Genomic DNA, 16,813 nt, shown 5'->3' with positions numbered 1-16,813 from the left:
AATGTTTATTTATCCCAAATTTTCCTATTTGGGACCCGCTCAGACTCTATGATGTCAGGAAAAGTGCTTGGCAGTATACGAGTTCATACTATTTAACACACTGGCTGAGGTTGAGACGAAATGAGCGGCCTCTTCTGATGACGTTTAGGATAGTGGCTATTTTTAGAGAGGGAGCAATAAATGAGCGACTTTATCTATTATAATCTGTGCATTTAATATTCTGCATATTCGTGTTTGTGAAGTGCTGTAACGTACATGCATAGCGAGTGGGCCAGCATAGCGAACGGACCACTCTATTTTACACTATAAATCACGAATTTCATAACTTAATATCTCAACAACCCTTCAATAATAAATTATAAAACTATGTGATTAGCCTCTTATAGGCGTCTAAAGAGCTCTGTTTCAGTTTTAAAGCAATTAGTTATGTGGTTATTGAGATATTAAGTTTTAGCCCCTACTTTTAACCTAAATCTTAGCATCTCAATAACTACAAGACCAATTGCTTTAAAAATCAAATAGACTACTTTAAATGCTTGTAAAAGGCTAATATTAAAATTTTATAACTTATTATTAAAGGGCTGTTGAGATATTATGTTATGAAATTCGTGATTTATAGTGTAAAATAGAGTGGTCCGTTCGCTATGCTGGCCCACTCGCTATGCATGTACGTTAATTGTTGGGGAATCTTCCAACATTCTCGCATAGATTTCCAAGACGGCACAAGGCTGACGAGGCTGCGATTTCAATTTACGCGTCGCCTACCCCACGCTTCATCCACACGCGTCTCCACTTGACGGACTTCCATAAATTTATATACCAACCCCGCAGTAAACACAAACAACTCCCAAGAGTGAAATTCCTATATCACACCAGTATGCCCCATTCCGTCACTCCCGACTTGCAACCTACTGGAACCGCGGGGGACGAAACAATGGAAGAAGCGGTGGACGTCCAAAATATCGAGGCCTCAGTTCCGACCAAGGAAGACGAAGAGATGGGCGACATCGACGACGAAGAAACGAAGCTTGTCAAGACCGACGACTCAGATGAAATGGCCAAACCGACTCCAGCACAAGAAGATATCAAGCCAGACCCGAGTCCGGTGAAAGTAAAACAAGAAATCAACCTTGAAAACATCTTCGACGACATGTCGTCCGACGAGGAATTCCCCAGCTCCGCCGCCCCAGACACCAAAGTCAGCCCCTCGCCCCAGGATGCCCCGTCACCTATAAATATCGGTCCCACCGCGCGAGCATCAGACCCAGAAGTCATGCGCTCGTTCTACCAGCGCCTGTTCCCCTGGCGCCCCCTCTTCCAGTGGCTGAACCACAGCCCGATGCCCAGCAACGACTTTGCGCACCGTGAATTCGCATTCACCCTGTCCAACGATGCCTACCTGCGTTATCAAAGCTTTCCGAACTCAGAGCTGCTGCGACGCGACGTGCTTCGCCTGATGCCGTCTCGTTTTGAGATTGGGCCCGTATATTCGACGAACCCGCGAGACAGGAAGACACTACGGGGATCGACAGCGTTTAAGCCGATTGCGAAGGAGCTGTGTTTCGATATCGATTTGACGGATTACGATGATGTTAGAACCTGCTGCGACAAGGCGAATATCTGTAATCGGTGCTGGCAGTTCATCACAATGGCAATTAAGGTCGTGGATGTGGCGCTCAGGGACGACTTTGGGTTCAAGCATATTATGTGGGTGTATTCTGGGCGTCGTGGAGCTCACGCATGGGTTTGTGATAAGAAGGCTAGGACGATGGATGACAGCAGGAGGAGGGCGATCGCGGGGTACCTCGAGGTTATTAAGGGAGGTGCACAGAGCGGGAAGAAGGTTAATATCAAGAGGCCATTGCATCCGCATCTTGCGTAAGTTTATCCCCTTCTGGATTTCTCTTATCATTATATACAAATCTAATATACCCGCAGCCGGAGTTTAGAAACGCTTAAATCGCACTTCCAGGCTGATATCCTGGAAGACCAGGATCCTTGGGCCACCCAAGAGCAGGCCGACCGCCTGCTGCAATTACTCCCCGATAGGACTCTCAACGAATCCCTACGCAAGAAGTGGGATTCTGCGCCTGGCCGCTCCTCGGCTTCCAAATGGGCCGATATCGATGCCCTGGCCAAGACTGGAGCCAGTAAATCCCTGGATCCGAAAGCGCTTCTAGAGGCCAAACAGGATATTGTGCTCGAGTATACGTACCCACGTCTCGATATCGAGGTCAGTAAGAAGCTAAACCATTTGCTGAAGAGTCCATTCGTCGTTCACCCGGGCACCGGCCGGGTTTGCGTGCCTATAGATACGAGAAAGCTCGAGGCGTTTGATCCGCTAGCTGTGCCTACTGTGACAGAGCTGCTGGGCGAAATCGATAAATGGACAGGCCCGGAGGAGGTCAAGGGGAGGAATGTCCAGGACTGGGAGAAGACTTGTCTCAAGCCGTATATTGACTATTTCCGGACGTTCGTGGCTGGGATCATCAGGGATGAAAAGGAGAGTGAGAAGAAGGTCAAGGTTAAGCGTGAGAGAGAAGAGGGCGTTGCTGCCGCGGAGGCTATGGAGTTTTAACGCTTTGATGTTCTGCCTTGGGGCATGGGCAGGGGGTGGGGCGTTGGTATGGAATTGGATACATCTGCGTTTTTAAGAAGCAGCGCTTTGATGAGCGAGAGTTCTTCCGTGTCGTCCGCACATCTGGTGGTGTAATCGGTGACTGAAAGGCTCTTGTAGTGAGCCTTATCGCCTCGGACACGATATTAATATTTGTCTTTGGGACATTCAGAACCTGGGCCGACATGTTAGATCAAATGAGAATTGTATTGTGTACTATCCTTTTGGAAATTTACCTTGCTCAGGAGCAATTTGACAGCCGTGTTGGCTCGATCATTGACTCCTGGAGATTGGACTTGAAGCTTAATCTGGTCGTCTTCAACAGATAGTATAGAATCTTCTTTTGGTGGCTTAACCCCCGTCTTCACGTGAACTTGGAGGAGTATCGATGAGGTCTCTGGATACGTCACGTTCCGTAGAAGACGAATAGCTTGTCTTGGTAACCCGGTCGACATTCTTTTCCCAATTAAACCTCGCGAATTCATAGAAATTCACAGACTATAAAGATTCTGATATTACAATTATTTCAATGCAAGTCCAAACTTGGTCCCCTCAGCGTCGGCATGGTTATTAGCGGGTCCCAAGCGAACCTTGCGTCGAGAATTGTCAGCCTCGCGCCTTCCACCCCACGCCTCACCACCAACGACAATCAAACAAGGTTGCAGCTTCGGTCCTCGAGTTCATCTGCCTCAAGCACCAGACCCAATTGTTTGACGCATAGACGAAGCGCCACAATGGCCACGGGAAACATGCATCATTCTTGGGGCAGCAAGAACCAGGCCCCTTCGCAAACAGTCCATACCACTACCGCCCTCAACCGCTGGTCTGTGGCGGACAAACAGCTACCTTGTAGGTCTTGCTATCCCGTCTTTGACTATACAAACTAACTGTTGTAGCGGTGGATAAAATCAAAACGATTCACGTCTACGACTTTGACAATACCCGTAAGAACCTCGACTTGCGCCCAGCCCATTGACGAATACTGACAGCTCCCAGTCTTCAACTCCCCTCTACCGAACCCGAAGATATGGAATGGACCGACGATTGGCCTCTTTCAGACCCAGGATGTCTTTGCAACTGGAGGCTGGTGGCACGATGTCCGCATCCTCGCAGCGACAGGCGAAGGAGCCGAGCTCGAACAGAAACGTGGGTGGGCGGGCTGGTGGAACGAACAGATCGTGCAGCTGATACAATTGAGCATGCAACAAGAGGATGCGCTCACCGTTCTTCTTACCGGGCGCTCTGAGCACGGTTTTGCGGAGTTGATAAACCGGATGGTGGCGAGCAGAGAGTTGGCATTCGACATGGTCGTACTGAAGCCCAAAGCAGGGCCGAACAACCAGCGATTTGGCAGCACGATGCTGTTCAAGCAAGCCTTCCTTGAGACACTGATGGAGACATATAAAGTGGCCGACGAGATACGCATCTACGAGGACCGAGTCAAGCATGTTAAAGGCTTCAGGGATTTCTTCATGGACTACAATAAACGTCAAAACGGCATTGGCGGATACCCAACGCGCGGTCCCATAACAGCAGAGGTTATTCAAGTCGCAGACAGTGCGACGCTTCTCGATCCAGTTATAGAGGCCAGTGAGATCCAGCGGATAATTAACGATCACAACGCCGCCGTGACCAAAGGCACGGCTGCAGTGCGGTCAAAACGGTTGTGCATCAAGGAAACGGTTTTCTACACGGGCTACCTAATTACGCAGCCCGACACGCAGAAACTACTGAGTCTAGTTCACCCTCCGCAAAACATGCCCGAGAGCGAGCTCAAGTACCTGGCAAATAACATACTCATCACGCCGCGTCCGGCGCCAAATTCGATTCTGGACAAAGTGGGTGGCATCGGTAACAAGCTTCTCTGGGAAGTGACTGGTACAGCTAGTTTCGAATCGAAAGTCTGGGCCTGTTCTGTGCGTCCCGTGCCGCAGTCCTCAAAGTTCTACACTGAGAACCCGGTACCCATTGTTGTGTTGGTATTGCGCAAGGGCGCGCGTCCAATTGATGCTGCGAAGATACAAAACTGGCAACCAGTGCCACCTGAGAAGCAGTTTATTTTTGAGACGACAGTTGGAGAGAAGGTGCTGTTACGCGTTGAAGAAGAGGATAAGCAGGAAGGCGAGTACGAAAGCCTGTTCCCCAATAAGTCGCATAAGCGAAAGCATATTAATGACGATGGGGTGCCACGGGGCCCCAGCGGGCGTGGTGGACACAGAAATGATCACCGAGATGGAGGGGGTAGAGGTGGGAGGGGAGGTTTTAATCAACCGCGGCACCAGCAAGGGCGTGGAGGAGGAAGAGGTGGAAGAGGTGCAGCACCTGCTCCTGGACGAGGGAGAGGACGAGGTGGTCACGACTATCGGAGCCTAGATGACGTTGGAAGTCAAGTGCAACAGGGCCATGCTGCAGGTATTACATACGAAGACTTCCCATCAGTACCAACGGCATATCAAAGGCAGCAGACCGAGGGTCAAAGGATGAAGCAAGGCGAATATGGTCGGGTGCCATCTGGTCCACAAGGACAGGGGAGAGGAGGTGGAGGAGGCCTGGGACAGTATTACTGAGTGTCGTGCATATTGTACACTATTGTATATGATATTTGCATTGTTTCAAGTCAGATTGTGGATATTAAATGGCGTTGTGGACGGGAAAATGGATTTGTGGTATACCTTTAAGTTAGCACAGGGTGGCATGGCCTGCGGTGTTAGGTTGGAGGCTCATTTGAAGATGCAAAGGTTCGGATTAGCAGCAAATTCATCACTTAGTTATTGTTGATGGATGTGTTAGGATATCTGGATTCGACAATCATTCTGTAAATTAATCTCGCAGAGCACTTCAAGAGCGGCGTCCATCATTGTCCAACATGCATCCAAACTGCCCCAATGCGCCAAGAAGACACCTCCTCCGTAACAGCATTTTAATCCTTCGTGAAATAGACCCACACCACTTCTCCCTTCTTCCCATCTCTCTTCTCATCCCACCCCATCTCACTGACCTTCTTCTTCATTAGATCTCCATTGTTCCCTTTAATAGTCAACCCACGATACCATTTCCCTCCTCCCCCAGGAACAACTTCATGGAGAACATTTTTCCCCGGATCCTCATTGTCGCACCCGAACTGCTGGAGCAGCGTCTTGAGCGTCACGCAAGTAGGAACCACATGCGCTGTGTAGTTGAACGTTTCATTCCCCTCATTTTGCCAGGGCGGTGTCACGCTTTTGATGACGTGGATCTTGCAATGCTCTTTGGGAAAGATGTAATTGTAGCCGGGCTCGAGGCCGATGCCGTCGGTGGAGTTCTTGATGTTGACCCCGGGGATCCCGCCGTCGTGCACAGGGAGTCCGAGTTGTTGCCACGATTGCCCGCCGCCACCACCGCCGCCGCCGCTGACGCCTAAGTACGGGAGGCCAGGGTATCCCATAATACCGCCCATGCCACCAACGTCGCAAGGCATCGTGCCACACATGCCGCCATATCCTCCAAGTGACAAGCCTCCCGAGAAATCGCCGAAATAGCCGCCCACACCATCACCTGGGAGTTCGTACCAGCCAAATCCTGGCGGCGCGGGGAAGAAACCATGAGCTGCGGGTGCCCAGCCGCTGGGATCTTGATAAAAGAAGCCATCCAAACCATCCCATGGGCCCTGAGCCCAGCCATGAGGCGGGTTGTATCCCCAATCCGCCATGCCTCGTGCTCTCTTTCGTCGCCGATATCGGGGGAAATGATTTGTTGAGTAGGAAATATAGGGATAGGGTATATGAGAACTCTGGAATGGGTAGGTATGAGATAATAAATGGTATTATAACTTAGTCTCTTGGGTCGGTAGCTATGTTCTCAATGTGTCGATGTGAAGGAATGAAATTCTCAGATCTCAGCTGGCTTTCGTAGTCAAGATATAGTAGGCTGCAGTGATTCAATGTGACATGCATACGTGGCCATCGTACTAGCAAATGGTGAATGACAGACTGGACATTCATACTCGAAGCTCCGAATCAGTTCTGGAGACAAACAATGATGGGATGATTATTCACGTGATGGCTTGTGGAATGTTGCAGTGTTCACTCGAGGAAATGGCGAAGCCAGACCAGTGGGTTTTGAAGCTGTACAGCGTATTTTAAACAATGCTCGCTGAGCGGCAATAATTAGTGATGATACAAGCCGCCCGAAGGTTGACATCCGCTCCAGCTGTCATAAAGACTCCCTTGGCTCTCCTAGCCGCCGGCCACAACCGCAAGGCCTTCGTAAATCTTCATTTTAACAGCGTAAAAGGTATTTCGCTGTTGGAGTATACCAGTCTGTCCTATCCCGGCACTCTCGACTTCGATCGCCCCCGTTCCTAGTTTGCGGATAGCAACGTAGCCATCTATCAGGAGGGTTCCTTCCCCTCTGAACTCGGCCGTGTATCCGGCGGAGAGCATTATTTTCCTCAAATCAGCAAGTCGGAGATCTCCAACATGTAGCGGCTGAGCGACTGATCGGGTCGCTGATGCCATGCTCGTTGGTAAGGTATCCAAAACCGGCATGGAAGCTTTCTCTGGTTCTGGGATGGGTTGGAGCGCCTTGGATTCGTTGTCTGGTACTTCTTCCGAATCCTTATCCGATTCAATTTTTTGCTTCTTGTTTGCGTTTCCTTGGCTCCCATCAATTGATTCGGTAGATGAAGGTAAAGCAGCAGCTAAACGCCCACTCAGTGTCACAATGCCGAGGCCTTTGACCTTCTGCCATCGAAGCTGCTTGACGAGGCTATGTGTGAGCTTAACAGCCCATGCATTAGTATCGACACTTGCATCGATAGTTGCGCCAACCTCCGGAGTGTACACATCAACTTGCTTATCGCCTCCACCCCCAATTTGTGCCCCTAGTAATCGACGGCAGTCAAGTGCTAGAGCCAAAGTCTCTTCCTTCAACCCCGATACCAGGATCAGCTTTCTTGGCTGGATAAGGGGTATCAACATGTGAAGACTTCGCTTGTCGTGTAGCCCTTCAAAATCGACGAACGCCAGGCGAAGATTAACGGTGATTGATTCTGTTGAGAAAATAGCTTTCGCGGGTCCAACGACATCAACTTCATCTTCAATAGCATCTTCATCAAAAACGCCATTGGCAAATCCGCCGTCGTTGACTGCAGGAATATCCCCACTATCGTTGAAGTCAGTCTGCTGTCGTTTGTTTGCACTATCTGACGGTCGTCGGTCCGCTTTGGTAACTACGTCGTCCCACCTACGCTTCTTTCCAAGCGTGTCCTGGGTATCGTATTTGCCAGATTGGCGCGAATCTTGTGCCTCGGCTTCATCTCGCTCTTCGGCTCTGAGATATTCCTCGGGTCGAATCAAATCCCCAAATTCGTCTGCTCGCCTCCGTCGAATAACCAGCGGGAACATCGTCTCACGGCCCTTCTTGCCCCGTACGTCGTAATCGTGAACGCCTTTCCGACGTAAGAGAATATTGATGCCCAGGTCTTCATCACTGAGGCCCATCTTCTTCCTTCCGGCTTGACCTAACGCTGTGGAGATATTGAGAGGCTTTCCTTGCTGCTCTGTTTCGGATTCTTCACTGTCCGATGATGACACAGATGAAGCATCATCAACTGCGTCTGCAGATGTGTCCAAAGCGGTTGGTCCTCCTGGTTGAGTTATCGTTTGCAACTGACGCTGAGTGGCAAGCCATTGCTGGTACGACAGCAATTCATTCCCCTCCAATGCCTCTCGCTTTACATCCGCAAGTGTCAATTCTCGCCCGCCACCATATACCTGCGCGAAGCTCTCTCCCGTAGAGCCTTGCTCGAGTGCAACGCCATCCTTCCTCTCATCCCACCAGGACCATAACGTCCTCGAGACTCCCGAGCTTCGTCCCACATCAGGCAGTTTACTCATTTTCTCTGTCAAAATAACCAGATTGCGGCTATCAGCAGCTATATTTCGCAAGATGTCTTTCGAAAATCCCCAATCCAATGACCTGTCACTTGCAAGAATAACTTTTGCCATCGGCTTTCCATCCTTTGTCGCGTCATTGTTAAGGACAGCACTGACCCCCCCTTTCTTCTCAATCAGGCGCAAATGTTTGAAGTCGAAAGGACCAGCACCAGCCTGCCTTGGTTCGGAGGGCTTATTTGGCTGTCTATCAATGCCGCCAGCAATGGCTTCAAACTCTCTGATAATCCCATCGTCCATCCATTCCAACATGCTTCGAGTATAGCGCATCGTTGCTCCGATATTCTTGCTGCACAGGTATAAATTCGCATTCTGAAACGGGCTTTCTGGGTTCGATGCGTCCTTGCGCCATGCGTGCTCTAGCAGGTATGCCAGCTCCAGTACCCGCGCACTGGAGTCCGTCGGTATCAGAACAGTTCCTCCCTTGGCGATGGCGGACTTAATCATATCCAAAAGCGCCTCATCTCTTTTAGTCCGCCCCCCAACCAAAGCTATCCGCTCAGCACCCTTGCTGCTACAAATAAGAGCAGTAGGTTTTCGCAGTTGTTCAATGACTTCTGCTCCGCCAGCACCAGCCCCGCCCAGCCATGCCGCACCAGCCAGAATATTCTCCCTTGCTTGATTCCAGTCCACAGCATAGACTATCGATTCTAAACCATGCTGGATGTGCCAGATAGTCCCACCTAGCGTATGTCCTGCATTGTAGGCTGTAATTGTGAGGCCGTTGAGTGGCTGCGAAAATGGTGAAGGAAGCGGTTGGTGGGGTTGCGAGTATTTCAATGGGTGAATGAGGGAAAAGTAGTTCGCAATCTCTTCGTGAGTCGGAGACTGTAGAAGTATGTGTGAATCATCCTCCCCAGAGCCTGGTTTTGAGTACGAATAGGACGTTTCGGAGAGCAATGAGGAAGGGATGATGGTCGATGCGAGTGGTGTTGATGCATACAGGTCTTGGAGAAGGGTGCGCCCGAGCGAGATGACAGGTGTTGTGGCATATATCGGTATTCGAGTAAACAGAGGGAAATGCTTGCAGCAATGGGCATATGCTGCTAAATGGCCGACTGTTGCGTGGGTGAGGAGGACGATGGAGATTGCCGGAACGTGCTTCTCGAGATTCCGGAGCTTCTCTACGTCGAATGTTTCGTCCCATCCGACGTCGATAAGAACCTTCACGCCGCCATCGAGCTCGAGAAGAGACTGCGATGCGCTGCTCTCGGACTGGGCGCCTGCCAATGGAGTGAAGTTGAACATGGTGCGGGTGGCTGCCCGAAAGAGGTCGATTGTGTTGATGTCACCTCTGAAGGCTCGAAGTAAAGAATCCACGCCGACTTTCTAGCCGTTCATCCTGCCGCATAAAGGCGCTTATAGTATAGCGCAATATCCTATTCCGGCCTTGTGGTGAAATAGAAGAGCTGTGTTGATGTCGAACAATGGGATTTACTGAGGTTGGCGCAATAAATTATATAACAGTCCTGTCATTTCCACAAGCTTTCGAGCACGTCGCGTCCAGACACCGATATGACAGGGGTACTGCCATGTTAGCGTTGAACCTCGATGTGTACTTTGTACCCCCAAAAAGTACAGGTGTTGATATCCCATCCAAGATCTCCCCGCCATAATTTTTATTTACTTCCCTACCACCCACGACACTTTGGCCATGAACTCATCGAGGGCCTCTAAGAATTGAGAATTTGTTGCTCTGTAGTGTTGCGATTTACGACGTTATTCCACTCGCTTTCAGGTCCATCCAGAACCCCTCTTTCATCCAAAGGCCATTGTGGTATATGGCCAGATGTCTGATTACCAGCTCTACCACGCATTAGGGGCCGGTAAGCCAGGGGAGGATCCTCCGAACCAAGCACCGAATCAGTTTCGACCGCCGGTTGCACCGTCGCCTTACCAGCAAGCTGGGTCGGGATATGGCGAACAGTATCAGCAACCCCAGCAGTTCCAGCAATACCAGCAATACAACGAAGTCGTTTCTCCTCCAACTCAGTTTAGTCCGAGCTCGCCATATCCACAAGGGCAAGGACAGGGATTTGCTCCGCAGCATTTAGGTGGAAAGCCCCAAGATGGTGGTCTGGCGCACCAGATGAGGGGACTTGGGCTCGAGGAACCCGCGGCTCACGGGAGGAAGAAGAAGAAGGACCGCCACGCATACCATTCTTTGGAAGCGCCAGGTGGCTCTTCCGCTGCGTTCAATGGCATCCCGCCCGCTGGCGCCTCGCAAACCAATTTCCTCAATGCCGACCCATCAATACATGGCCAGCACATGAGCCGACCAGTCACTCCACTCATGTCTCAATTCCCAGCGCAGGCCAGCCCTCCATTCAACCCTGCCAACCCTTCTATGGTCGACCCAAATGCCAGACCTTCGGGCGACGCAGTATTCAGTGGTGACCCAGTGCAAGCTTCGGCGCAAGGGAAAGTTGACCCGGATCAAGTTCCCAGCATTCCAAGGTCAAGAGACGTTGTAGCGCAGTATTATCTGGAGAACGTTTACCCGACATTCGAGCATCACCTGCCACCGCCAGCAGTGGTCCCTTTCGTGGCGTTCGACCAAGGCAACTCCTCTCCGAAATTCACACGGCTTTCGGTCAATAATATACCCTCAAGCGCCGAAGGGCTAAAATCAACTGGGCTCCCCCTGGGACTCGTCCTACAACCGTTGGCACCGCTGCAGGCTGGCGAGCTCGAGATACCGGTATTGGACTTTGGCAAAGCTGGACCTCCCCGCTGCCATAGATGCCGAGCATATATTAACCCATTTATGGTTTTCCGACAAGGGGGCAACAAGTTCGTGTGTAACATGTGCACGTATCCCAATGATGTCCCGCCAGAATACTTTTGTGCAACGAACCCACAAGGGGCCCGCGTTGACAGAGAACAACGTCCTGAGTTAATGAGAGGAACTGTGGAGTTTATGGTTCCCAAAGAATACTGGTCGAAGGAGCCGGTAGGCATCAGGTGGCTGTTTATAATCGATGTCACACAAGAGTCGTACAATAAGGGATTTCTAGAAGCTTTCTGCGAGGGTATTATGAGTTCACTATACGGCAAGGACGTCCAGGCTCCAAGTGAAGATGAGCAGGCAGATCCGAATGCACACAGGACAATCCCGCCTGGAGCCAAGGTCGGTTTTATCACATACGATAAAGAGATTCACTTTTACAACGTGAACGTAAGGACACTTTCCACCACCACCATGAACGAGCTGACATTTTTAGTCATCTCTTGAGCAAGCCCAAATGATAGTCATGCCAGACGTTGATGATCCCTTCGTGCCCATGAGCGACGGATTCTTTGTAGATCCCTATGACTCCAAGTATGTAGCAACGTTACTCGCGATGGCAAGGCCTAACATTATATCAGGGACATTATCACATCATTACTAAACCACCTTCCCACCCTCTTCTCCACGATCAAGAACCCCGAGCCAGCATTGCTCCCAACGCTGAACGCCGCTGTGGCAGCTCTCGAGAAGACGGGAGGGAAGATCGTATGCTCGCTAGCCGCTTTACCAACGTGGGGTCCCGGACGACTCTTCCTGCGAGATGAAAACAGGATAGCAAATGGAGAAGCTGACAAGAAGATTGCGACCACAGAAAATCCTTTGTGGAAGAAGACCGCAGAGAGCATGCTCCAAAGCGGGATTGGTGTCGACTTCTTCCTTGCGGCGCCAGGGGGAGGCTACTTAGATATCGCTACTATTGGTATGGATTCCGCATTATGGACGCAAATAGCATGCTAACACAACTGCAGGCCAAGTGTCCGCTTCTACGGGCGGTGAAACATTCTACTACCCCAACTTCCTCGCTCCCCGCGACACCGCCAAGCTGTCACAGGAGATTAAGCACACGGTCACTCGCGAAACTGGATACCAAGCTTTACTGAAGGTGCGCTGCTCGAACGGCCTCCAGGTCGCCTCCTATCACGGCAACTTCATTCATCACACTTTTGGAGCGGACGTGGAGCTCGGTGTCATTGACGCTGACAAGGCGATGGGTGTGCTGTTCAGCTACGATGGGAAGCTCGACTCCAAGCTCGACGCGCACTTCCAAAGCGCCCTCCTCTACACAACCGCTAGCGGAGAGCGTCGCGTGCGCTGTTGCAACGTTATCGCGAGCGTCAGTGACAACGCAAAGGATTGCATGAAGTTCGTCGACCAGGATGCAGTCTACAACCTCATCGCCAAGGAAGCTGCGACAAAGATGGCCACAAACACCCTAAAAGACATCCGCGCCAGCATCGCCGAGAAGAACGTCGATATCCTCGCCGGCTACCGCAAGAACTTCTCCGGCTCTCACCCACCTGGGCAGCTCGTCCTGCCCGAAAATCTCAAAGAGTTCAGCATGTACATGCTCGCCCTAGTCAAGTCGCGCGCGCTCAAAGGCGGAAATGAACCCACCGACCGCCGCGTTCAAGACATGCGCATGCTGCGCTCAATGGGCGCCCTCGAGCTCTCCCTCTACCTCTACCCCCGCATGATTCCCATTCACAACCTCGATCCCGCCGACGGCTTCCCCGACGCCACCTCGCACCTGCGCATGCCGCCCGCAGCGCGCGCATCCTTCTCGCGCGTTGAGCCGGGTGGCGTCTACCTCCTCGACAACGGGCAGAACTGCTACCTCTGGCTACACGCACAGACGTCGCCGAACCTGCTTGTCGACCTGTTCGGCGAGGGCATGAACTCTCTCAAGGCGCTGAATCCGTTCGTGAGCTCGCTGCCAGTGCTGGAGACGCACCTTAACGTGCAGGTCCGCAATATCCTCGAGTATCTGCGTACGGTCCGCGGGAGCAAGGCGCTCACGGTGCAGTTGGCGAGGCAAGGATTGGATGGGGCGGAGTATGAGTTTGCGAGATTGTTGATTGAGGATCGGAATAATGAGGCGCAGAGTTACGTGGATTGGTTGGTGCATATTCACCGTTCTGTACAGCTTGAGGTATATTCCTCTCCCATCTATATGTCCCGAAGATAGTTCCCTGGTTTGAGGTTAGTACTGACATCTGCAGTTGACGGGCCAGCGCAAGAAGGAGTCTACGGGCGACAACTCGCTCGCTAGCAACTTTTCGGGTCTGAGGCCATCATACTGGTAAGCTGGCGGACGGGCAGAATATTGTTTGTCTATAGAAAGGGGGTCGTAGGAGTCATGAACTAGCATTGGCCGACCTGGTCGGGTTGAGGGGATGGATATCAAAACCAACGCCCTGGGGAGTTTGGGCGTAGGCCATAATAGGGCTCTAAGTAGGAGGGAGAAGCTAGGGGCTGAGATAGAAGACGAAGCAACGAAAGTGATTTTGGACTAGACCATCCCCAACGCAGCCTCGTGGCTGTCCACGGTCTGCTCGCAGTGTGTCCCACCGCTCGCTTTTCGAAGTCCCATTCGCAGATGTATACACGTCCCTGTATTCCCCCACGCTCCTTTTTGCATTCTCGTCTGCTAAAAATTGTCTAACGTGGTTGTACACCGAGTCGATCACTTTTCCCCCATCCCACTACCATTCGACTTCAACACGCGTTTTTTCCACAACCACAAATGGAGTTTCAAACCCAAGTAGCTCGAATCGTTCTAGCTATCGAATCTATTCGTTCATCAAAAAAACTTAGTCGTCGCTCTGCTGCCAAAATCTACAAAGTCCCGTATGCGACACTATCTAATAGAATGGCCGGCTGAACACCTCGCGCTGAAACCAAAGCCAATTGTCATAAATTGACTGAACTAGAAGAGGAAGTGATTGTTCGGAACATATTAGATATGGACGTAAGAGGGTTTGCACCTCAGCCTTCTAGTGTGGAAGATATGGCAAATTATATACTTAATTCGCAGTGGGCATCGCGTTGGGACACGATGGGCATCGCGTTTATGACTTCCAAAAGAGCCTTGTGCGAAGATCCTAAGCTTATTAGGGCGTGGTTTCAACTTGTCTAGAATATGAAGTTGAAATACGGGCATCTAAGACTGTGATTTCTACAACTTCGACGAGACAGGCTTCTAAATGGGCGTTATTAGCTCTACTTTGGTTGTTACATACTCCAATCAATGTAGCAGAGGTAAGGAAGTCCAGCCTAGCAATCGGGAATAGGCTATAGCAATTGTGTGTGTAAATGGGAAAGGGATAAGTATTCCTCTGTTTCTAGTAGTACAAAGGAAGTGGTAACGTAAGTCGTGGCGTACTGGCGGTAATGGCGTACTGGCGGTAGTGGGGTTAGAACCACCCCGTCAAACTTACCATCTTACCTACCCAACTCCATTATGGTACATCGAAAGAGCGTAGAAGCTAGATCGTAATATTGCAATAGATCAACCTATATTAGCTATTCATTCCAAACAATATAAGTCAGTGTACGCAGCTGCCAAAGCACTTGACCTCCCAGAACAATCTATCCGTCGTCGTATGAATGGAGGCCTCACACGCGTAGAAGCGCGTCAAAAACAACAACTATTATCAAAAAGCAATAAGAAACACTCTTAAAGTGGATTAGAGAGCTAACAAGTAGCAGGTATGCACCTAGCCACCGAATACTACGAGAAATTGCAGAAGAGGTTCGAGCAGACCATTGCCAGGTTTTTAATTTACACGACCAACTTCACAATCAACTTCACGAACAATTTCAACCTATACCACACCTTCCATTAGGACAAGATTGGGTTCCACGCTTTATTAAACGACATCCACATCTACAAGTATGACTAGGAAGACGAATTGAAGTGCAAAGGATGAGTGGAGTTACAAAACAGGTCGTACAAGGATGGTTTGACGTGTATAAGGACCTTATAACACGTCTAGACATCAAAGAATACAATGTGTATAACATGGATGAGACGGGATTCTCAATCGGAACAATGGAATCTACACGGATTATTATTGAGTCTACACTTCGTACACATCATCAAGCACATCAAGGTCGACAAGAATGGGTTTCTGCAGTCGAGTGTATTTGCATGGACGGCACAACTATCAACCCTCTTGTTATATTCAAAGGCCAAAATGTACTACAGAGTTGGATTTCACAAGATGTGATAAATAAGTGGCACTTCTCTGCAAATTCAAAAGGATGGACAAGCAATTTACATGGACTTGAGTGGCTCAAGCGTGTATTTGAGCCTGCAACACGTGCAAAAGCAAATGGAGGACAACAACAACGCCTTCTTATTTGCGACGGCCATGACAGTCATATAAGTGGGAATTTCATTTCTCACTGTATACAAAATCGTATATCAATCCTTATATTACCGCCACATACTTCACATGTGTTACAGCCACTTGATGTTGCAATTTTTGGACCATTGAAAAAGAGGCTTACAACAGCTCTTTCACATTTAAATGAAGCACGATGTTACGGCTAAGTGCTAGTGCTATGGCTAGCACTTACGGCTACAACCTCACATGATGGATAACATTGGATATCATGGATACTATGTTATCCATGTTATCCACAGATATCCCTTTGGCACGACGCCACTATATAAGTAGATAGTATTTCCTTAGATAGGAGCTTCGTGCTCAACTCAATATAGTATTCTTTACAATACTGTAACGTGTTACTTGGAAAGCCTTTGTGTCTAATCCCCTGCCTCCTCTGTCAAGTCAACCTTACACAAGAAACCTCTGTGTCTTCTATTGTTTAGAAGTCAGTGTTACACTTTGAGCACACTTTGAGCACCACTTCTACAAGGTACCGGCTTATACACAAAGCAACATGTCGGCTGTAGAATCTAAGGGAAAGGTCGGGGCTGCCACAGCTGCACCAACCCCAGCTACACCAACTCCAGCTACGCCAACGCCTTCTCAGGCTATCCCACCTGATGATGAAGACATGCCTGATGCTGAACCAGTCGTCACAGAACTCCGGGAAACCCTATGCGTCAAGTTGCCTGACACCTATTCCGGCAACTGCAGAGAACTTGAAGTGTTATACACGCACTTCAATGATGACAAGTTTCCAACCAATGAGAGTTACGCCTTATGGACATCCTCATATCTTAGAGGAGAAGCCCTTTGATGGGTAGAACCCTTCCTTAAGGACTACTTTCAATATGAGGACACCCCCATATTTCGTGAGTCTTTCCGTAATAACCAGGATAACAAATACTACTCCTGTTAACGGGTCCCGAGAGGGTGGTAGCTTGACAATGAAGTCCAAAGCTATAGATTTCCATGCTCCTGTTGGTACTGGAGTCGATTTCAGCTGTCCATATGGCAAGTGCCTATTGGATTTTGATTTGCTGCAAATGTCGCACTTATTGCTCTTGTTGTTGGTGTG

The 16,813-nt window shown here is 49.9% G+C and overlaps 7 protein-coding genes across 7 annotated transcripts; 4 read left to right on the top strand and 3 right to left on the bottom strand.

The window, feature by feature from the left end:
* The first annotated feature begins 718 nt into the window (after positions 1 to 718).
* Positions 719 to 3,131, top strand: VC83_07190 (uncharacterized protein). The gene is made up of 2 exons (XM_024470767.1): positions 719 to 1,878; positions 1,939 to 3,131. Exons 1-2 carry the CDS (start codon positions 878 to 880, stop codon positions 2,576 to 2,578), a joined length of 1,641 nt encoding a protein of 546 aa, XP_024321941.1. The 5' UTR covers positions 719 to 877; the 3' UTR covers positions 2,579 to 3,131.
* On the bottom strand, positions 2,764 to 3,072 carry VC83_07189 (uncharacterized protein; the record flags this gene model as incomplete). Its single annotated transcript, XM_024470766.1, has 2 exons — positions 2,764 to 2,792; positions 2,835 to 3,072. The coding sequence occupies 2 exons, from the start codon at positions 3,070 to 3,072 to the stop codon at positions 2,764 to 2,766; spliced, it is 267 nt and encodes an 88-aa protein (XP_024321818.1).
* A 49-nt stretch (positions 3,132 to 3,180) lies between the features above and the next one.
* Positions 3,181 to 5,184, top strand: VC83_07188 (uncharacterized protein; the record flags this gene model as incomplete). Its single annotated transcript, XM_024470765.1, has 3 exons — positions 3,181 to 3,466; positions 3,514 to 3,561; positions 3,614 to 5,184. The coding sequence occupies 3 exons, from the start codon at positions 3,181 to 3,183 to the stop codon at positions 5,182 to 5,184; spliced, it is 1,905 nt and encodes a 634-aa protein (XP_024321819.1).
* A 353-nt stretch (positions 5,185 to 5,537) lies between these two features.
* Positions 5,538 to 6,305, bottom strand: VC83_07187 (uncharacterized protein; the record flags this gene model as incomplete). Its single annotated transcript, XM_024470764.1, has 1 exon — positions 5,538 to 6,305. One exon carries the CDS (start codon positions 6,303 to 6,305, stop codon positions 5,538 to 5,540), a length of 768 nt encoding a protein of 255 aa, XP_024321826.1.
* A 526-nt stretch (positions 6,306 to 6,831) lies between these two features.
* VC83_07186 (uncharacterized protein) lies at positions 6,832 to 9,798 on the bottom strand (the record flags this gene model as incomplete). The annotated part of the gene is made up of 1 exon (XM_024470763.1): positions 6,832 to 9,798. The coding sequence occupies one exon, from the start codon at positions 9,796 to 9,798 to the stop codon at positions 6,832 to 6,834; it is 2,967 nt and encodes a 988-aa protein (XP_024321827.1).
* Positions 9,799 to 10,085: 287 nt separating this feature from the next.
* On the top strand, positions 10,086 to 14,245 carry SFB3 (COPII coat Sec23p-Sfb3p heterodimer component). The gene is made up of 5 exons (XM_024470762.1): positions 10,086 to 11,728; positions 11,775 to 11,872; positions 11,920 to 12,260; positions 12,310 to 13,490; positions 13,561 to 14,245. Exons 1-5 carry the CDS (start codon positions 10,340 to 10,342, stop codon positions 13,642 to 13,644), a joined length of 3,093 nt encoding a protein of 1,030 aa, XP_024321824.1. The 5' UTR covers positions 10,086 to 10,339; the 3' UTR covers positions 13,645 to 14,245.
* A 508-nt stretch (positions 14,246 to 14,753) lies between these two features.
* On the top strand, positions 14,754 to 15,943 carry VC83_09658 (uncharacterized protein). Its single transcript, XM_024473071.1, has 2 exons — positions 14,754 to 15,001; positions 15,050 to 15,943. The coding sequence occupies exon 2, from the start codon at positions 15,267 to 15,269 to the stop codon at positions 15,894 to 15,896; it is 630 nt and encodes a 209-aa protein (XP_024328839.1). The 5' UTR covers positions 14,754 to 15,001; positions 15,050 to 15,266; the 3' UTR covers positions 15,897 to 15,943.
* The last annotated feature ends 870 nt before the right edge of the window (positions 15,944 to 16,813 follow it).

Source organism: Pseudogymnoascus destructans (assembly GCF_001641265.1).
Source record: "Pseudogymnoascus destructans isolate 20631-21 unplaced genomic scaffold scaffold_18, whole genome shotgun sequence".
NCBI classification, from domain to species: Eukaryota; Fungi; Ascomycota; class Leotiomycetes; order Thelebolales; family Thelebolaceae; genus Pseudogymnoascus; species Pseudogymnoascus destructans.
The sequence above is the reverse complement of the archived record's forward strand: the minus strand, read 5'-3'. Positions and strand labels throughout refer to the sequence as shown.

Coding starts and splice junctions, on each gene's coding strand:
- VC83_07190 (XM_024470767.1), top strand. CDS start 878: ATGCCCCATTCCGTCACTCCCGACTTGCAACCTACTGGAACCGCGGGG. Junction 1,879..1,938: donor CCATTGCATCCGCATCTTGC/GTAAGTTTATCC, acceptor ATATACCCGCAG/CCGGAGTTTAGAAACGCTTA.
- SFB3 (XM_024470762.1), top strand. CDS start 10,340: ATGTCTGATTACCAGCTCTACCACGCATTAGGGGCCGGTAAGCCAGGG. Junction 11,729..11,774: donor TTCACTTTTACAACGTGAAC/GTAAGGACACTT, acceptor TGACATTTTTAG/TCATCTCTTGAGCAAGCCCA. Junction 11,873..11,919: donor GTAGATCCCTATGACTCCAA/GTATGTAGCAAC, acceptor ACATTATATCAG/GGACATTATCACATCATTAC.
- VC83_09658 (XM_024473071.1), top strand. CDS start 15,267: ATGAGTGGAGTTACAAAACAGGTCGTACAAGGATGGTTTGACGTGTAT.